We start from the raw sequence: 22,136 nt of genomic DNA, 5'->3' as shown, positions 1-22,136 counted from the left end.
GAGCATGTTTCCCCACCTGACCCCCCCCCAGAGGCTGCAGGGCCCTCAGGGTCCCAACCATCCATTAATGCACTGACGGTGGTTCTGGAGTCCTTTGTGTCCCAGGTGGAGGTGGCTTTTGGATGGCGGGCTAGCAGAAAGCGCTCCTTGCCTTCCCGTGCCTCATAGGTCTCCTCAGATCCTAATTCTGATTTGGCGGTCATGGCCCACCCTGAGGGGTCTGCGGCCAAGTGTCCTGACCTTTCGGATAGTGAGGATGATCTCTCCACTCCTGTAGCTGCACACGAAAAGGCGCTGGTGGACGCACTGATTCAGTCTGTGCGTGAAACTTTAGAAATAGAGGACTGCAGCTGCAGCGGAGGCGCCAGTCCTCTTTGGCACTCACAGGCCGTCTAGAGCAGCGACGGTGTTTCCTTTTCCCTCATATTTTGACAGATTTTTGCAAAAGAGTGGTAACGTCCAAAAATGTCCCTTTGTGGTTCCTAAACGCTTTGCAAAGAGGTACCCCTTTGAAGAGTCGCGCCTTAAAAAGTGGACTGTTCCACTGGTGGTGGATCCTCCGGTTTCCAGGTTAAATAAGGCCACTATGATCCCAGTTGAGGAATCACCGGTCTTTAAGGATCTGGCTGACAGAAAGAAGGAGGCTGTGGCCCGTAATATGTTCACGGTTGTGGGTTTGGCACTTAGGCCGGTCTTCATCATTGCCCTGGGTTGCAAACTCTGACCGAGTGGGCAAAACTTTTGTCCCGTGACCTGAAGGGTGAGTAGCTTCCACCTGCCTTTGCTGAACTGGCGGGCCAGTTGGTCCAGGGACTACAGTTTATCTGTGATGCCTCTTTGGATGCGACTCCCTTGATTTCTAGGCTGTCTGTTTCGGCAGTGGTACTTAGGCTCATTTTGTGGTTTAAGTGTCAGTCTGTGGACCAGACCGCTAAAAAGGCTTTAACTAATCTATCTTTTGAGGGAGATTACCTGTTTGGGGCTACCCTGGATGACATCATTAAGAGTCTCACAGGGGGAAGAGTAGTTTTCTTCTGCAGGCTGGTAAGGGTAAGGAACCCCGTCGTAGACGTGGCCCCATCCTTTTCGGCTCACAAGCAGTTTTTTCATGCCTCAGGGCCCACTGATAAGGGTTCAAAACCATTCAAGTTCTCTTCAGGAGATTCCTAGCGGCCTTGGTATGGCAAGCTGAGAGTGGGATTCTCCAGACCCGCGGACAAAGTCTCTTCAGCATGAAGGTGCATCCTCACCCGTGCCTGGGTTGGGGGGGCATCTTCGCTGGAACCTGGGCCTGCGGACCTCCTTGGTGCAAGACAAATGAATCCATGAAGTGATACGGTCCAGCTACAAGATCAAGTTTTGTTCTTAACCTCCGGAAAGGTTCTTTCCTTTCAATGTGCGCCTGTCCCTGGACCAATTGCAAGCTCTCTTTAGGGCGGTGCAAGACCTGCTGCTTCAGGGTGTGATTGTCAGGGTTCCGGCCTCGGAACTGTTTCAGGGTTTTTATTCAAACCTGTTTATGGTCCCAAAGAAAGAGGGCAAGGTGCGTTTGATTCTGGATCTCAATGCCCTGAACTGCTTCATGCGGGTACAGAAGATCAGACTAGAGTCCATTCACACGGTAGTGGCATCCCTCCATCAGGGAGCTTTTCTTGACTCTATCGACATTAAGGATGCTTACTTGCACATTTCAATATGTGCCTGTCATCAGCGCTTCCTCCGCTTTGCTGTAGGAGAGGAGCATTATCAGTTTGTGACGTTACCCTTTGGTCTCACCCCTGCCCCTCGTGTCTTCACAAAAGTGTTGGCACCGGTTCTGGTGTTGCTACATCAGCGGGGAAATCGCAGGACTGGGCTATCTGGACAATCTCCTCTTGCAAGCAGAGTCCTGTACTGCTCTGTTGGACGACGTGGATATCACTATACAGACAATGAGGGAGTTTGGCTGGCTTCTGAATTACCAGAAGTCTGCTCCGATTCCATCCAGAGAACTGGATTATCTGGGTCTGACTCTGGACTCAGCTCTAGTCAGAGTGTTCCTTCCTCTGGACAAACACAAGAATTTGCATGCTGTGATTCTTCTCCTGCTGTCCAGCAGATGGTCAGCCCTCTGATCTTGCATGTGGGTGCTGGGCCTGATGGTATCTACCTTTGAAGCATTTCCATTAGCATAGTTCCATACGAGGTCCCTGCAAAGGGAGATCTTGGCCAAATGGGACAAGTGTCCGAAGTCTGACAATCAGATCCAGCTGAGCCAGGAAACCAAAGGGTCTCTGGTCTAGTGGCTTTGCTCTCTGGCTCTTCAACAGGAAAAATCCTTTCTCCCCTTGTATTGGACAGTGGTCACCACAGATGCCAGTCTGCCTGAGTGGGGAGGTGCCCTAGGTCAGGGCTCTGCTCAGGTTGTTTGGACACTGGAAGAGTCCAGACTACTGATAAATGTCCTGGAACTCCAACAGATCAGGCTGTGCCTGGATCACTGGACAGATCGTCTTCAGGGGTGTCCAGTGGGGATTAAGTCAGACAACGCCACAGCTGTGGCTTATGTCAATCACCCAGGTGGAACAAGTGGCAGCTCTGAGGTACCTGGCTTTCTACACTAGGCAGAACGCTTAGTTCCGGCCCTCTCCGTCTTACACATTCCAGGGGTGGAAAACTGGCAGGCGGATTATCGTAGTCAGCAGGAATTGAATAAAGGGGAGTGGTCCCTTCACGCAGACATGTTTCATCAGATATGTCTCCCCTGGGGCACCCCAAGGTGGATCTGTTGGTGTCTCGGCTCAACAGAAAGGTTCAGAGGTTTGTGGCATGGTCATGGGATCCTCTGGCAGACGCCACAAATGCACTGGTGGCCTCGTGTATCGTCTGATCTACACTTTCCCTCCAATCAAGCTTCTGAAGAAATTCTAGTGGCTCCAGACTGTCTCCCCGGTCTTGGTACACTGACCTGGTGCGGCTGGTCACCGACATCCCTTGGACACTGCCTCTCAGGGAGGATATGTTGTCCCACAGGCCAATCTTCCATCCTGCCATACAGTCGCTGGCTTTAATGGCTTGACTGTTGAAAGCCAGGTGCTAAAGGATAGAGGTTTGCCTGGGTCAGTGATTCAAACACTGCGGAAAGCTAAGAAGATCAACCATCGTACGTGGAAAGCGTACATTTTGTGGTGTGAGACACTTGGTGTTTACCCTCACTCTTTCTCGGTAGCTCGGGTCTTGACCTTCCTTCATTGGGGGAGTTGAGCAGAAGTTGGCCTTGAGTACCATCAAGGGCTAGGTTTCGGCCTTGGCAGTCTTCTTTCAACAACCCCTGGCCATGCACTCTCTGGTGCATACCTTTATTCAAGGGGTTTGACATTTGGCTCCACCGGTGCAGTCTCCTCCTCTGCCTTGGGATCTGAACTTGGTGCTTTCAGCCCCACAGAGGCCTCCCTTTGAAAATATTTGGGAGATTCCCCTGCTAATGCTGTCCCAGAAGGTGGCCTTTTTGGTGGCAATACCCTCTGCTTGCAGGGTGTTGAAATTGGCTGCGGTATCTTGTCGCACCCCTTACTTGGTGGTACACAAAGATAAGGTGGTTCTTCGCCCCTGTCCGTCATTCCTTCCTTAAGTAGTTTCTGATTTCCATTTGAATGAAGACATTGCATTGCCTTCCCTGTGTCCCAGACTTAAACATCCTATGGAAATTGCGTTGCATGCCCTGGATTTGGTTCAGGTGATTCGGGTGTACCTGGCAGCTACAGAGTCTTTTTGGAAGTCAGACTCAGATTTCAAGATGGATCAGACAGACGGTGACTCAGGCCTATTCGATCAAGGGTCAGGTTCCTCCTTTCCCTGTAAAGGCGCACTCTACTCAGGCGCTTAGTGCTTCCTGGGCCTTTCGTCATCAGGCCTCAGGTTTGCAAGGCAGCCACATTCACAAAATTCTATAAAGTGGATGTGTTGGCATCTGTGGATGCTTCCTTTGGCCGCAAGATTTTGCAGGCTGCTATTTAGAGGGTCTGTTCCCTCTTTGGGGGAGTATTGTTCAGGTAGGGTCCAGTTGTTTTTTGTTGAGCTCCTGTTACCTGGTTGGCTAAGGTTCAGCCTTGGGAAGTTTTTGTTCCCACCCTGCATGTTTGACACTGCTTGGGTGTCCCAATGGTCAAGAATCTTAAGGAGCTGTGCCCATCAATGAACGAAAGAGAAAATGGGATTTTTGACTTACTGTAAAATCCATTTCGCTAATGTTCATTGACAGACACATCACCCATCTGTCTATGGAGTTGTAATACTTCTGACATTGCTTGTAACAAAACTAAAGACCTATAGCAGAGAGGGGGGTAGTATACCTCCTGGGACTGCCCATAGGTGTAGTCAAGTTCTTGTTCTGCCTAGTGTCCTACTCTTGTAAAGGGCAGTATAACCCAATGGTCAAGAAGATCAGGAGCTGTGTCTGTCAATGAACATCAGAGAAATGGATTTAATGGTAGGATAAAAATCCAATTTTTTTTAACCCTATTATGACAGGTGATTCAAAAAAAAAAAAAAAAAAAAAGCATGCTGCTGCTACTAAACCCCTTAGGCCTAGTTTACACCTATGTGCTTTTTGCAGAAACACACTACAGTTTATTTAACATAGTTAGGTTGAAAAAAGACTGAAATCCCATCTGGTTCAACAAAAAAAAAAAAAAAACAGTATTGAAAACCCAACCATACAATCCTATACCCGCTGTTGATCCAGAGGAAGGCGACAATAAACCCCAGCAAAAGGATGATCCAATTTGCTACAGCAGGGAAAAAAAATTCCTTCCTGATCCCCCAAGAGGCAATCGGATATTCCCTGGATCACTTTACCTAAAAAAATGTTAGTACCCATTTATATTATGTACACCTAGGAAAGAATCCAGGCCTTTTTTTAAAGCAATCTAGTGAGCTAGCCCGAACCACCTCTGGAGGGAGTCTATTCCACATTTTCACAGCCCTTACAGTGAAGAACCTTTCCATATTTGGAGACGTAATCCGTTTTCCTCTAGACGTAAAGAGTGCCCCCTTGTCCTCTATGTTGACCTTAAAGTGAACAACTCACACCAAGTTCATTATATAGACCCCTTATGTATTTATACATGTTGATAATATCCCCCCTTAATCTCCTCTACTCAAGAGAGAATAAATTCAGTTCCTCTAATCTTTTCTCATAGCTGAGGTCCTCCATGCCTCTTATCAGTTTGCCCTTCTTTGCACTTTCTCCAGTTCCCCTATATCCCTTTTAAGAACTTGTGCCCAAAACTGAACTGCATATTCCAGATGAGGTCTTACTAATGATTTGTACAGGTGCAAAATGATATCTCTCTCTCTGGAGTCCATGCCTCTGTTAATACAAGAAAGGACTTTTGCTTGCTTTGGAAACCGCAGCTTGGCATTGCATGCTATTATTAAGCTTATGATCTACCAGGTTGAACACCCAGATCCTCCTCCGCTATGGATTCCCACAGTTCTACTCCACCTAGTATGTATGATGCATGCATGTTCTTAGCCCCCAAGTGCATAACTTTACATTTATAAACATGGTTTCCTATGGGACACATCACCGCTTTGGAGTTGTAATACTTCAGACACTGCTTGAAACAAAACTGAGCACCTATAGCAGAGAGAGGGGGGGGGGGGGGGGGGGAGGAAGTATACCTCCTGAGACTGCCCATAGGTGTAGTCGAGTTCTTTTTCTGCCTAGTGTCCTCCTGTAGGGGGCAGTATAACCCCATTGGCAAGAATCCTAAGGAGCCATGTCCGCCAATGAACACAGAGAAATGGATTTTACGGTAAGTCGCAAAACCTAATTTTTTCAGCAGTTTAAGCTACAGTAGCTCTTCTATTGGATTGGGCTACATGGGCCAGTGTTCACTCCCTACATGCATCAAAGCTCTTTGACAGCATATGACTCATCAGTTTGCCAGTTTTCCTTTCTTGAACTACTTCTGGTAGGTCCTGATGACTGCAGATTAGGAACATTTCACTAGAGGTACAGGTTTGGAGATGCTTCATCCCAGTCAACTATCCATTACATTATCTCTTAAATCCTTTTGCATTCCTATTTTTTCTACTTTCAACACAGGTTCAGGGACAATATATTAACTTGTTGCCTAATATATCCCCACCCACTTTCAGATGCCATTGTCACAAGATAATCAATATTCAGCTCATTACCTGTCAGTGATCATAATGTTATGCCCGATTGGTGTAAAAGCTACAACTGCAGAACTTAATTGCTAATCCATTGCTGTAAATGCAAGTTACCTAGCTTCAATACTTTAGATATCCAGAAAGGATCTACACCCATGGAAGTATTAGTGAAACTGCAAACCCCATCTGGGTCAGTGACAAAGTATTGATGCCCCCGGATCAGCTTGCTAACTAGGGAACTAGCCAGTGCTGTATCTTGGCCTAGGCCAACAAGGCCCAGGCCTGGGGCAGCAAAAAAGCTGATGAGACTGCATTGATATGCTGCCCTGAGGCACTAATAGACTGCACTGATGGCCACTGATGAGGCAGGACTGATAAGCTGCACTGATAAGGCATTACTGATGGGCACTGATATGATGCACTGGTGGCCACTGATGAGGCTGCACTGATGGGCAGTAATGAGGCTGCACTTATGAGCACTGGTAAGGCTGCACTGAAGGGCACTGATGTAGCTGAACTTATGGGAACTGATGAGCCTTCACTGATGGTCTGTGGTTTACAGATGACAGGGTGGGTCATAAACAGAAAAGGGTGTGGCCTTTACAGGAAGGGGTGGGTCATATTTAAATTAGGGGTGCAAGTTTAGTCAGGCCTAGGGCAGCACAAAACCTAAATACAGCACTGGAACTAGCTTTTTAAAATGGAAAGGTCAGCAGTGGAAGAATGGCATGTTCCCCTCTAGCCATAAGAGTGTTTTTGTCTCAAAAAGACCTTTGTAAAAATGTTTATGTAGAGGGACAAAGTGCCTGTCTCTATGCTGTGTAGCAGGATGGCATGTTTGACGCGGCTTCCCCCTCCCTGTCAACCTTTGAATTGTTGGACACTGTTGACTTAGTTACCAACCACCTTCTACAGCCATCCCAATGTATAACTAGCTTTTAAAGTAATGAACTCAGAAAGGTTTGCACAAAAAAAAAAAAAAAAAAAAAAAAAAAAAAAAAAAAAACACACACACACACACACACACACACACACACACACACGTTTTTCTAGCGCACTTATCAGCTGGCCTGCAAAACAAAAAATGGCACTGGCTAACAATTGGTGTTAAAAAAAAAAAATGCGTTTTTTTTCAAAATGGTCGCTTTTAGCTCAAAATCTAAAAAACCGTAGAGGTGGTCAAAAACCACCAAAAGAAAGCTCTATTTGTGGGGAAAAAAAGGACATCAATTGGGGTACAGCGTCGCACGACCAGGCAATATTTTGTTAAAGTAAAGCTGTGCCGAATCGCAAAAAAATGGCCTGGTCATTAAGGGGGTAAAACCTTCCGGAGCTGAAGTGGTTAAAGAGGGACACTGGCATACAAAAGAAAAATATATACGCCAACCCAGAAGTCTATGAGGAGAGCCGCTTCCAGGCATACCTGCCCTTAATTTATGCATTGCTATATATGCCTTATATGTAGACCCCCAAATATTAGAGCAGGGATCCTTAAACTATGGCCCTCCAGCTGTTGCGAACTACACATCCCATGAGACATAGTAAAACTGACATTCACAGACATGATGGGATTTGCAGTTCCTGAACAACTGGAGGGCCACAGTTTGAAGACCCCTGTATTAGAGTAATAAACAAATTTTACAGAGGGACCTTGATGAGGCAGTGCAGCTTCCACATATATTGGCAACTGTTGTGCAACTAAAACCTCTATTTTTTATTTTCTGCTATAAAACATTCCCAAAAAAAAAAAAAAAAAAAAAAAATTTAAAATCTATTTTTTTTATCACTTTAAACAGCTTCTGTAAAAAGGTATCCTCCCACTGCAGTGAATAAATGCACCTTCTTTCATCAATTTGGACTCACCATCACATCTTAAAAAAAGGTCTTGTTTTAAAGATCCCTAACTGGAAGCAACAGCACATTGGGATGAAGTACGGAGAAGAGGCCCCCAAATCTCCCTGGTAGGCAGGAAGATTATGCTGTTCAGAGAACCGAGAAAACCCTATCTGTCCTTTTTTAGCATCATGTGCCATTGCCATCATTTCATCAACATTGCACTATGGTTGTGTTGGACAAGACAGAAGTCAGACATCAAAATATGAATGTTTAAGATCATTTATTGGTGGCCAAGAGTTCAGCCAATGAACTCCTCCAGAAGGAAAAGAACCATCGTGTAGGTTTATACCACCTGAATTTATTCAGGACAACATGTCAATAGCATGATATCCAGCATAGAAAAACAAAACATTGTCCCAATTTTGTGTACAAGGCATATAGCAAAGCTTTTTATGCCAACTCTCCATTCTTGTCCTTTGCCTCACACTACCCGACCATTTAGAAGTGGGCTATTCTCCCCACTGGCAGATCGGCCAAGGGCATTTTGAATGAAGAGCCAAAGAGATGGACGATCAGGAAACCAGTTACCAGTTGCTTGGCCACTTCTGATTGGGGTGTATGACTTCACATGCCTAAGTTGAGGGAAAAAAAATAAAAATAAAAGGCTGGTCTTTGTAAACTGCACATTTCCATGAGCTGGATATTACCTCAAGTGCATACCTGTAAGTGTAAGCAACAGCAGCTACTGCAAGAGCAGCCAGGAGAACACCAACTGTAACAGCAATTCCATTCACTGAAGATGCTGCACCTGTGGAAGGAACAGTAGGATACAAGATTAGACCTCAGGACATGCCTCCCTGCACTTTTGGTTCATTAGCCAAGAAAGGAGGGATAGCCTAATCAGGCCATACATAATTCTGAAACCCAATAGTGGTATAGTCTATGGGGTGGGGGGGGGGAATATAAAACCCAGCTGCATGACTCATATGCAACATTTGACTCATCCACCAAAATTGGGCAGTTATAATTCTCCACTTTATGTCCTGGTGCAAAGAATTCACTAAATTCAAAATACGGACAGTTTGCATTTTATAAAAGAGCCAATTAAGACACTCTTGGCATAAAAAAGGTGTCTTGCATTCCATTCTTGCATGCCAGTTGCACAGCCTACACCAGTGATGGCAAACCTTAGCACCCCAGATGTTTTGGAATTGCATTTCCCCATGATGCTCTACTGCACTGCAGAATGCATTAGCATCATGGGAAATTTGGCAAACGCTTCAGCATCTTTATAATAAAAGCAAGACACTTTGCAAATCTGTCGACTCCACAACATATATTCCAGGATAGGTCTTCTGAGTCACAAATCAAGGAATAGGTAAAATGCTCAACTAAAGGCTGTTGGTCCTTTCATTACGAGTTTCTCCATATGTGTAGAACCACCTGCCAGATCATCCACGGAAAGCAGGTTACCATTTGCACTGTAGTGCTGTATACAGTGACAACAGGAGGGAAAAAAAAAACAGATAGCCACAGAAGCTTTTACTGCTACCTACCTGCTGAAACACTAACTTGAGTGCTGGCAACAGCCAAGCTAACATCATCAGCCAATGACACATTAACACAGAAGACCCCTGTTTCATTGAAGGCTTGACGCAGGACCAGCTGGCAGTCAGAAGAGGGTTCCACTGGGCTGCATACCGTCTGCTGTGGATCATTACAGTCAGGGCCAGATATTACAGTGCATACTTGTCTTGGTACACTACAAAGTGAGCATAGAGAGTTGTATCAGGTGTAGCTAGTTCATGTTCACAAATCTTTAAGGTACTTCATTGACCTGGACCCAAAATATGCACTAAAGTACTATTAAAACCCAACAGTTTCTTCTAAAAAACAAACACTTTCATCGCTAGTATATACACCGGTCATAGAACCAAAGTATAAAAAAAAAAAATAAGGTATAAATTTTCATTAAGCAGAACTGCAGATTAAGCACTTGCATCTTATACCAATGGTACGCACACTTACCTTCCTTGACATGTGACTGTAAGGTCCACTGTATTCTCAAGCCCCACAGATACAACTGGCTCCACTTGCACAATTTGTACACTTTCAATGCCCGCTATGTAAAGAAAGAAATGCATCATTCAGATTCAGGGAAGAAAAAACCCCACCCACACAAGAAGGGGGGGGGGGGGAGGAGAAGGGTGTATTTTGCTCAAAAGACTTACAGACAATATCTAAGTCAGCAGCAAATGTTCCATAACGATAAAGCAAACATCCTACAATGGGTCCTTCTGGTGCCTGGCGCTTGGCCAGCAGCAACACTTCACCATTTTCCTCTGTGACTGTTACAACTTGATTTGCCACAGCTGTAAAAAAAAAAAAATATATATATATATTTATATAAAAGTTGGCTAACACCCTTCTCCGAAAGGGTCACACACACACCACCTGCAAGTATGCAAAAATCCGGGAGATACAGAATCTATTCCAACACCAATTAAACCCTTGTTTTTAGTGAACTGTCCTTTACATTAAATGTAACCTTGACATGTTCTGCAAAAAGACTAATGTCTAGTCTTTTACAATCATGGAAAAGTCCACTGAATGGGCTGCATTGGCACCCATTCACAAGAGTCATCTTCCCTATGCAACATGGGTATTCTACTTACTGTGCAGCATCTGGCCATCACGGTCAGTTAGAAATAGAAGTATCTGATGACACGCCATATTCCTTATGGATACTACACGGGTATCCCAAAAAAAAAAAAAAAAAAAACACTTTACAGGAGGACAAGATTTGTACCTTTAGAGACACCTACCTTGTGTTGGTACAGCAGTAGCTACATCCTGGGCAGTAGCTACATCCTGGTCAGCCTCAGTAACTGGTACAGCATTTACTTCAAGCTGATCTGGAGACGTGTCCGATGGCACAGCTGTCAACACAGATTCTTCACTTGGCATTACATCTTGGGCAGCCTCGGTAACTGGTGCAGCATTTACTTCAAGCTGATCTGGAGTGTCTGATGGCACATCTGTCAACACAGATTCTTCACTTGGAATTACATCCTGGGTAGCCTCTGTGCCCACTGCTTCTGGTTGGGTAACAGCCACTACAGCCTGGTTAGCAGCAGTGTCTGTGGCCACAACTGCTGTTGCAGCTTCCGCCTCATCTGCTGGCAAGGCTTGTTCATTTTCAGGAACAGCAGTTGCAATTACAGAGTCCTCTTCTTGTTCTACATTAACCTCTTCATTTAGGGAAGCAACAGTTATCAAGGAGTTAGCTTCGGTGTCCAACAGTGTCGAGTTACCTGGAACTGCAGCACTACTGGGTGCAACTGTAGGTAAAATAAAAATAGTTGCACAGTTGAACAAAAATTCATAAATTGATAGGAGGGAAAAATTAACCATTTACCAATTTAGCTCTTGCACCTGTATTCCCCTTAGGGGGGGGGGGGGGGGGAAATCAGAACAATTTTTAAATTTTACGGCTAAAAGAGTAGCCATTAACACTCAAAAATCAGTTTGTGCCGCAATTGGTTGATTAGTGACCAAATCTTTCCTAATTGGAATAACCCATTAAATTTGGATCCTACACTGGGGTATTCAATACCCCTTATTTTCCAAGCCTACCATTGGTAGTTATCCAGGTCCTACAAATAAAGCTATTCTTACAGGGGAGGCCATTGGTGCTCTCTGGAATTGCTCCTCCCAAAGGGGAGGCTGATACTATTGCTTCGACCTGAGAGCTATGGGATCTCAGTTGGTTGACAAGGGGAGGAGAATATAAAGTTGACAGGAAGAATTCAATTCAGTCCAATAATAACCCGAAAATAACAGATGCATGCATTAAAAAAAAAAATAAATAAATGTATAACATAAGGGGATTACTAAATATATGGAGATCACTTGCCATACTTTTAGCTACATCGTTTGTGTACTACCAAGAAGTGGAATATCCGCACATGAAAGGGTGAGCGGTGTTTGGAATTAGGGATTTGTAGTAGCGAATAATCTCAGTTATGAAACTGAGGGGGGGGGGGGCATTGAATGAGGATAGGGCATAATACATAAACCCTGTGTACTTTTTCTAATGCAATACACCAGGGTTTGTGATTTGTTAAGTTTCAGGTTTATGGTAGTACTTCAGAATATACAGCATCTCACAAAAGTGAGTACACCCCTCACATTTTTATAAATATTTTATTATATCATTGTAGCAAAGAGTAATTTCTTCAGTGTTGTCACATGGAGATAATAAAATACTCACCAAAAAAATGTGAGGGGTGTACTCACTTGAGATACTGTATGTGACAGCCCCCCCCCCCCCTTTTGTCACATGCACCAGCTTACACTGAACTTAAACATGATTTTGCTAGCGATTTACAATTCATAGAAGGCTATCGCTATGCTACGGGATACTGTGTTATACACTAAACTGAAGGAAACTGGTAATAGAACTTCATATGCCATCCTTAAGAGAATGCAGAGATGTATAGTAACTAAGTAGAACTACTTCACTACTGTACTTAAGTACGGAAAGGCGGTATCTGTACTTTCCTAGAGTAGAATTTTCTCCTACTTCCACTTTACTACATTTTTTCGATTAATACTTCTACTCCAATATTTTTTTGTGCTGCATAGTTACTCGTTACTATTATAAAAATTACCACTGCCAGAACAGTAGATGGCAGGTTTCATGAAGCTCAAAACATGTGTATTATCAGCGCATACGAAACTAAATGCTACTGTATGTATAAATAAAAGCTGCATTTGAAATAATAAAAAACAATATGATGTTCAAACTTTTGACTTTTCTTTAACCTACATAACAGTACTTGTACTTTTACTTTCAGTACTTGAGTAGCAATTTTTTCTTCAAAACTACTGGTACTTTTACTTTCAGTACATGAGTAGCAAAATTTTTTAAAAACTACTTGCAATACTTAAGTACAAAAAATGTTGAATACTTTAGTACTTCTACTCAAGTCACTTTTTGATTGAGCACTTCCACTCAAGTCACTTTTTGATCGAGCACTTGTACTTTTACTCAAGTATGGGTTTCGAGTACTTTATACAACTCAGAGAATGAAGTCGTTTTTTTACTTCTTGTCAAGACTTAATGCCAAAAGTTTTGCTTTCCTTCACATAATGGCAGCCATTATCCAGGTGCCTTGGATGATGTACTATTACTTTTCATGGGGGGGGGGGGGGGGGAGAAGAGAAGACAGACCTCTTGTAGAACTTACCAGTTTGCCCACCAGATGTAGTTACGGCAGCTGCTCCTGTTGAAGCCTCTGAAGGTTGAGCTGTAGAGCCCACCACCTGTGCAGTTGTTATCACAGCAACAGTACCACCACACGGAGTGATTGGAATGGCAGCCTGCACAACAACTTTTGCATTAAAAACACCAGGGGTAATGTATGTATGGGTGACTGCTGTGTTGCGGGTGATAAATGTGCCACTCTGATCTCCAAAATCCCAGGAGAAGGAGATATCAGCTGCTTGAAGATAGTTACTTGGGTCATGAACTGCTACAGAGAAGGAAACTGCTCTATTTTGGATAAAGCGCTGGTCCTCCTGGTCCAGGTCAAGAACTTGTGATATGGATACAGAAACTGGTAGCTGATCTGTAAAATATAAATATAATAGATTACAAATCTTACAATATTTATATATTAGTCTACAAAATTATTTTGTATAAGGACAATGTGTGTTTTACTGACTAAAACCGTTGTAGGAATGATGTACTACACTGTTAACAGGATTCAACTCACTTGATAGACCAGGCAGGGGAGGTAAAAAAAAAAAAATTATATGATCATTTACCGGATGCTGTAGGGATTGTACAGTTACAAAATCATCTCCTGATGTTCTCCCATAATGCACATTACTGACATCTACTGTATAGCCCAGAAGTATTAAGAGCTTTAACTCTTGAGGAAAGCCCATAGTCTACAGCCACATGACAGATTAAAAGCAGAACTTCAGGGAAAGCCTCAGTACCAGTCAGTCATACTCCAGTGATTCAATTTAAATTCTTCAAAACCTTAAAAGCCTACATCAAAAATTTGACAATAGAATGTAACCACTGGCTTAAAGTGTAAATTTGGACCTCCCCCCCTAAAACCAGATAAAGGCAACAGTTAGGCTACATGTACACGGGACATTTGAAAAAGTCCTTTGAACGCTGGAACTTGACAGCTACAGAACGAAGTTTAAAAAAAGCCCGTTGTGTCGCGTTTAGGCTCAGAGGCGTTTTTTTGCAAAACACATCAGGAGACCCTCCCAAACACCTACAATGCAACAGAAATATATGTTTTTCAGCCATTTTCATTTGAATGAAAATATTATATATAAAGGCCTCCTGAAAACGCAAGCGCTAAACACGGGTGGACGCGTTTGGTCGCCATTTTTGCATTTGAAACGCCGGGAAACACGTTCGAACGCAAATAATTGCTTTCCAAAAAACATCACTGAACTCAACTGCCTGTAAATGACCCTGTGTACATGGACAGATAAGATAACAGATGGGGGGCTTCTGGGAAAAAAAAAAAAAAAAAAAAAAAAAAAAAAAAAGCCCAACTGCTCCTAAACGGCCTTTTACAAGTTGCAGTGTACATGAGCCCTTAGAGTTTTCCACTTTGTAGCTTTATCCAATCCCCTCCATAACAAAGACCTGATATCCTGAAGAATGCAGGTTTTTATGGTAATACCCACTAAGCTCCTCTACCTCCCCCCCCCCCCTCCATTAGCATAGTTAGTGAACGCCTCACATGATCAACATGTATGCCACACCAACAAAATCTGTACTACTGGATGTCAAGGGCAGATGTGTAAAAATAGTAAATAAGGCAGACTTTGTAAATTAAGTAAACTTAAGCTTTTAACCCAATTTCCTTAGCAGAGGGGGAAGAAAAATAACCCCAGTTATCACAATTTTACTTACCAGTGATTGCAAACTGAGAGGAGGTGCTGCCAATGGGTATAAACTTTTGTCTTCCACGATAATGGTACACAACCACTTCCATTGTGTATGAGCCAAGAGGAATACCATCTGTATCGACTGTTAGATTGGAGGAGGGGCCATCTACTACCTGCCAGTACTTACCTGTAGGGTAAAAAGAAACAAAACCCAATTAAAACAAACCAAGTCAGGTTTAAAAACTTGAATAGGGGAGGGGGAATGGAGTATTAATACACCGTTTCTAACCCCATGCTTGCCAGACATAGACAAACTTGCTGTGCCTTTTCTCAGAATCACGTGGGAAAGGACTGCCATCTGGAAATTTACACTCAGAACCTTCTGTGCCCTCATCAGGGTAAACTGGAGCCCAGGTACCTGTTAGAAAGAAACAGAAAATGTATCAATTATCCCTGAAACAAGGTTTGTCCTCAGGTTCTTAGTACCATGGATAGATAGAATTCAACCAAATATGAAAATCTGGTGGGGCAGCAGGGGATCCGGGACAGACGAGTCGGTTGAAGGAAGAGATCAAGAAGAAGATCTAGTGATCAGTAGGTTTTCCTTCCTCATGAATAGCTGCATACCATGAAAAGTCATTGGCAACTGAGTCTAGGGGTCCTTCTACAAGTGGTTGTTAAAGCAAGTTCTGTTCAGCATTAACCCTTAGATTGTCGCAGTAGAAGGGTTAAAGATGCAAGCCCCAGGACAGTTGTCGACTTTACCATCTAGAGAGTCAGCACATACCAGTGAAGTCTGAAACCCTTTGGCTGTGCCAGGATGTGAATGCCAACATGGCAATTTTCTGACTAGTGAATTCCCCCCCCCCCCCCCCCCCAAAAAAAAAAAAAAAAAAAAAAAAAACAAACACACAGTGATAAGTGCATGGCTATGTTCCACCCAAACAGCCATATCATTTAAACTGATCTAACAGAACTACAACTCGAATCTTCCACTGTGGCAGACAGCTTTTAGTTCTCAATGGACTATGGGCATACTGATCAGTGCACTCATGGTCCATTTACTCTTACTCCAGATATCAAACCCAAAAGCCTGTATAGGGTCTCAACAGAAAGCGTGCAGGAGGCCAAAAATTGCACCCATGATCTGCACTCCTTTAGGGAAAAGTTAATGCACATATTTTCCTAAAAAAGGTAAACCATCCGTTGTGGGTAAAGGCAACATTTTTCCTGAAACAGACAGAGCTTCTGTCTGGTTTTGGATAGAAACGTGTAAAGTTCTCATTGCTCCAGTGAGGAGAAATCAGCCTTTGCAACCATTGTCAGACAGCGACGGAAAAATCTGGGTTGTCAGAATAAGGAGAATCTAATTTCCAGTTCTTCTCCAGGACAGGAGATGGAGGAAATCTTACCAGCAGGAGATAACTGGCATGCCAAACAGATATGCAGACCAGGAATATCAGATCCTTAAGCATATACTTGCTCCATGACAGCACAAATATTGAAGACAAGAAGGTCAGCATGGCAGCCAGGCAACTAGCAATGGCATTTTAATTTTAATTGTAGCCAATTTTCTTAAACTTCCGTCCTGTAAGCTTGTTCTGGGGCAGAAGCTCCCCAATATGCCAGGCTACACATTTGGAAAGTCATCCCCCCCCCCCCCGAAGTTTTCAGGTCTGACAGGTTTTTGATTATACTTGCCATTGTCAGTGCGGTTTTGGTTCCAGACCACTTGTCCACCAGGTAGCACCGTCTGATTCTGTGGAAAGTTTATCTGGATGTAGAAGGTGGCTTTGGCACCAGTCAAGGTTGGTGCATCGTTTTTGACACTAAAGGTCACTTGACCTCCTGAAAGGAAGACATTTTTCTTCATTAGACATGTACAAAAAAGCAACATCTGCTACAAAAATGTCACACCTACTGGACAAATGAGAGAAATGCCATATTGCAATGCCATGTTAATGATATGTGTAGATCAGTGCTACAAATCTTACAAATGAACATAAATTAAAAAAAAAAAAAAAAAAAAAAAAAAAAAAAAAAAAAAAAAAAATGCTTGGAACACTAAAGTGCATAGTGACAAAGTCCATTGAAGGAATATCCAAAGAAATTGGGATTGTTTAGATGAATATCCACCGTGATAACAGGATGTGAGCTTACCAGATCTCTAGACGCCACATTACAGGAGTCTAGACAACCGGTAAACATTGATCCAGCACTCAAGTGAATCCCTCAGTGGTTAGACCAGAAAGGAAGGCAACATGGCTGGCCAAACCTACCCCCTGGTGTTCCTTAAAAGGGGACCAATAAGAAAGCGGGGGGGGGGGATGCACAGCGTAAAACCTTTGAGGAATAAAAAGTTACTAAACACTTACAGCAATCCAGTGAATAGTCAGCAGTTAAAATGGCAGTTCCCAGGATAAAAACAACTTGTATACAAGCTCATTGGCGTGGTTAGTTCAGACACACTGCGTCTCAGTCTAACCACTGAGGGATTCGCTTTGAGTGCTGGATCATTATTTAAAACGCTTGTCTAGACTCAGGACATGGAGCCTAGAGATCTAGGGAGCTCACATCCCGTTTATCACAGTGGAGGTGCACATTAATCAATCTTTGATTTTTTGCACAATTGGTTCTCTCGTGATATTCCAGGCAACTTTACTTTATTTCACTTAGGTTATCACCTGTGCAGTAATATTTTTTTATTTTGCAAATATTAAAATATAGGAGTGTGAATGTATAACAGTCTGGACGTCTCACCTTTCCAGCAGTCTCTTTTCTGTGACTCACTGCCTTTCCAGATTGGGTACATCTGACTGTTCCATGACCTGAAGGGAGGGCGCTTATTACTCTGCACCTCTGATTTGGTTTGCTGAACCCTACTCCGAGATCCTGCAATGATAATATACAAAGTATTAGAGCGCTGTACTGGTTTTTAGCTCTAGATTTAGAGCAGGTGTATATTCTGAAACTGAGTACACTTCCAGTTTGAGAGTCACATGCTAAAACACAAATTCCATTGATGCAGAATACAGTCTGACCCCACCCTTTCCATCAGAATTCTTGGCTCACCAAAGCCCCTGGAATCAGCATGTGATGTACATACTGGAGTCGTGCTGAGGGGCTTTAGGCAGAGATGGGTCACACGGCCATTCAATCCTCTTGGAATTCTACATGTGACACTCAGCTGAGGCATCTGACCTGATGCTGTCTGGGAACAGAGTAGAGATGATAGTGCTAACGACATCGCCGCCCCCCCCCCCCCTCTCTGCACCCTCAAAGTTACCATTGGCAACCCAGGAATACGATTTTTTTTTTATAAATACCACACTTTCATTAAAAGTGACCATTTAAGCAACGATAAAATCCATGTGCCCACTGATCAGGATTGCATACATCAGTTCGGCCATTATTAATCCCCCCCTAATCATTGTCAGATGGATACCCTTCAAAAGGTCTAAATAAGTGATGTTCACCAGGAATGTCAGATGTGGTTTACAAATGCTCAAAAACTCCTCAATAACACCAATTTACCTTTTGTTTGCAATTAAACTGAAGGTCATACAATCAGGAAATGCTGCAGTACACAGCAAACTATAGATTAGATCACAATAAATCCCAATTTATTTATTATAAATAAAAAAAAAAAAAAAAAAAAAAAAAAAACCTGGTGTCTAAGGTACTGAGTCTATAGCAATCAAATGTCCACTGTGACCATTGGAAATGCAGTGCGAGTGGCACAGCACCATACATAAGTGGTACAGAGAATTGGGCTGCCACTGCAATCACATCCCCTCTGGAGCAAAATGACAGCCAGAGTAGCATTTTTAGTCACTAATCTGCAGTTGCAATTCAGATGTTTGACCTTAAAACCTGTATCTTTCACACTGGGCCAGTTAAAATAGTGGGGTTGATATACCAAAACAGGAGTGCAAATTTGCTGCAGCTCTGCATAGAAACCAATCAGCTTCCAGTTTTGATGGTAAATCTTAGTTGAACAAAACTGAAGTTAGAAGCTGATTGGCTACCATACACAACTGCACCAGATTCTTCACTTTCCAGCTTTATTAAATCAACCCCAGTGAAAATAGAGCCAGCAAATACAATTTTTAGGAGACCAGCAGTGGCAGCTTCTCATTCTCTGCCCATCAGTTTTCTATAATAAATAGGTATTCACTGTCAGTTTTGATGGTCATTTTATAACCAAGCAACTTTGCATACCATAGGAATACTGCAGGCTGGTGGTGACAAGCAAGTGGTTAGTGTGTTAACCATTTGACATACAAGGGCCAGATGACTGGAAGGGTTTTGCAAAACTTACTGTTCACAATTTGGAAATAAGCTGTGAACCACATAGTCAAATCATGAAGTGCTGCATGTATGAGGTATGCTTCACTCCACATAGCAATCTGATATTCCAAACTGCTAAATTGGTAGATGAACTGCTGATAGAAATCCCCCCACGCCTTTTTGTCATGCATGTTACATTCAGGTCTTTTGACACACACACCTTCCCACAAACCCTGTCCTCTGACCAGCATGGACCATCAAACAGTCACCCTACCTGAAGGCAGCCTCCTAACACACCCAATAGCTCACTCATGTTCAGAGACTTGGAAATAAAACCCCAGTGCCTCTCCTAGACCCTGCACCACCAAAAAGTAAGGTGGATTAGAAATTCCTTCCCATTAGAGGACTTCATCATTCAATTGGCCTAAATTATTAGGAAATGCAACATCTTAGACCCACCATCCATTTTCCACTTAGTACAACCATACCCATACACCAGTGCACTTGCAGCTAGATCATGGTATACTTAAAGCAGAATTAAACCTTAAAATGTAATATATTGCAGTTATTAATCATTAGATGTGGGGGCTGAATTTTTTTTCCCTGGTGACCTGGCCAGGGACACCTGTATTGGATGGACAACAGCAGCACTTTCCTTCTGGGATAAAAATGTACATAAAAGCTGAGCATTTTTTGGCAATCCTGCCAGCGTTGAATCGTTAATTCCATCCCTGTACGCTGATACAGCTGGTAGAGAGACTGACAAAGAACACGCTAAAGTAGTAAATTTCTTTCCTGCAACCGCAGGTTACAGAAAAGTTAACTCAATATTCCTATCAACACAGACAGTTCTAATGCAATAATCCCTCCTGCTGGGACAATGTCTCCCCTGCCAGGAGAAGACAGTGATAATCACTAGTGGCTGCTATATCTCAGGAGAATCCGGCAGGCTGGTTGTACCCAAGATTGATCCAATTTGGTACATTGAGCCTGCCCATTAACGGTTCAAATCTTGGCCAGTTCCTGCTGAACCGGCCGAGATTCAAACTGAGTATAGCTGGCCACACTTCATACAAATTTTCCTTTAGATTTACCAAAGCATACGAGAAAACCTGAACACTTAATTTGTATGCAATCAAGTAGGCACTACATAGTTGAAGGTAAAGAAAATTGTAGATAAAAGAAAATTATGTATGGCCACAGCCTAACTGTCTGGATTACCAGATGAAAATAAAAAGAAAGCCAAAAAAAATAAAAAAAATAAAAGGGAATAAGGAAATCTAATGCCGAAATCACACCTAAGAAAAGGTAAGATGTAACGTACTAAAAGATTCACATTTGGGTTAAAAAGCTAGCTTTAAGGGTGCACAGACACCACAGCTGCAAAAAAAAAAACAAAAAAAAAAAAACACAGTTTTAGATCTAGGCATAGATCAAACAGTGTAGGTAGAAGCTCGTGTTCACATTGGGCTGATTTGACATGTAAAATCAGAGCCTATTGCCAGCACTGTCCCAAAAGTAATTTCTGTACTACTTTTGGTGACTCCAATAGACATCCGTGCATGAACCCGCACATATAGGTCTTATAAATTGCCCCCAAACTCGCAACAAGATGCAGGTTTGAAATTGTGCTAATCCATTTTTTTGTTGCATGCTAGTCTCAGATCGAAAAAGAGGTTACTAAAGGCATGAAAATTCTCAGACAATACAACTTGGGAAGTGATGTATTCTTTCATTTCAGAGCATGCATGGTCTTTTTTTCCCCAGGTGAATATTGCACAATCTGGTATTGTATGAGAACTTTTCATGCTTGCCGTTTCGGTTATGGTTGGTTACACTGTAGTGATCGACTCTCGAAAGCTGTGTACTAAATCAGATTTTAAGACTGCTCCGAAAGATTTTTGTCATCAGATATTCTGATAGTGTGTGTACTGGGCAATACGCCTTTGTAAAATATATATATATATATATATATATATATATATATATATATATATATATATATATATATATATATATATATATATATATATAAAAAAAAGCCTATACATACAGACTGATAGTATGCCCAACCTCATGATTGGCCACCTGCAGCCTTTTTCTGCATAATTCCTCCTGTGCATGCTCTACAAATGGGAAGCCCTAACCCAAAAAAAAAAAAAAAAAAAAAAAAACCCACAAAATAACCCCCCCCAAGTATTCCAAAAGGAAAGATGCTTCTATCTTAATGTATAGCTGTTAAGAACTATGAAGTGCTTGCAGATGGTGAAATCAAGTTATTGAGTGTGCCATACTTACTGTTCTGAGCCTCTATTCCAGCACACAGCAGCCAGAGAACAGCCAAATTCCAGACCCCTCTCATCATGCCTTGTTCAATCACCCGTTTACTTCCCAACCAGGACTAAAGCACACAGTGGAAGAAATAATGAAGGTCCCCCTATTAAAACATCCAACAGGCACTTATTAGCATAGTCACACCTCTTCAGCATGACATTACCAGAATTAATACATTCCTGTTCATCTCATAAGCCACACTATGCACAGTGGACAGTTGACCCCCCCGGGCCAGATATCCCTTGTGATTCTCCATAATCATCATGTGTAATACTTATATAAACCAATCCATACGCCATGTCTCTGTAGTTTTAGAAAACCGTAAAATGATCAAACGCATGTATTCAGGTGCAAGGTTGGATAAATAGGCTCTGCCTACCTGTGAACTGAACCCTGCAAGCAGTTGCTGCTAGGGGCACTGCCTAACTTTACAGTAAACCAGTGCTGGGAGATATTCACAGGCTTCCATTGTTGCGCTCTTCATCCAAGAATGCCATTTGCCTGGCCATGATGCCAGTTTTCTGGCTTAAACACATTGGGGGTTATTTAGCAAAACTGGAGTACAAAATCTGGTGCATCTCTAGAGAAAC

The 22,136-nt window shown here is 42.8% G+C and overlaps 1 protein-coding gene across 1 annotated transcript; it reads right to left on the bottom strand.

Moving 5' to 3' along the window:
- Positions 1–8,452: 8,452 nt before the first annotated feature.
- PMEL (premelanosome protein) lies at positions 8,453–21,667 on the bottom strand. The gene is made up of 12 exons (XM_082248140.1): positions 21,511–21,667; positions 17,683–17,814; positions 16,624–16,770; positions 15,212–15,340; positions 14,948–15,109; positions 13,248–13,628; positions 10,821–11,336; positions 10,227–10,367; positions 10,024–10,117; positions 9,552–9,757; positions 8,716–8,803; positions 8,453–8,627 (listed from the first exon to the last, which is right to left on the bottom strand). The coding sequence occupies exons 1-12, from the start codon at positions 21,575–21,577 to the stop codon at positions 8,477–8,479; spliced, it is 2,214 nt and encodes a 737-aa protein (XP_082104266.1). The 5' UTR covers positions 21,578–21,667; the 3' UTR covers positions 8,453–8,476.
- Between the last annotated feature and the right edge of the window lie 469 nt (positions 21,668–22,136).

The sequence above is a fragment of the Pelophylax lessonae genome, assembly GCF_965119305.1.
Source record: "Pelophylax lessonae genome assembly, chromosome: 2".
In the NCBI taxonomy this organism is placed as follows: domain Eukaryota; kingdom Metazoa; phylum Chordata; class Amphibia; order Anura; family Ranidae; genus Pelophylax; species Pelophylax lessonae.
The sequence above is the reverse complement of the archived record's forward strand: the minus strand, read 5'-3'. Positions and strand labels throughout refer to the sequence as shown.

Excerpts from the sequence above, each read along its gene's own strand:
- PMEL (XM_082248140.1), bottom strand. The coding sequence starts at position 21,577 with ATGATGAGAGGGGTCTGGAATTTGGCTGTTCTCTGGCTGCTGTGTGCT. Across the intron at positions 16,771-17,682 it reads GAAAAGAGACTGCTGGAAAG|GAGGTCAAGTGACCTTTAGT; the intron begins GTGAGACGTCCA and ends TCTTCCTTTCAG. Across the intron at positions 10,118-10,226 it reads TGCTGACTTAGATATTGTCT|CGGGCATTGAAAGTGTACAA; the intron begins GTAAGTCTTTTG and ends TTCTTTACATAG.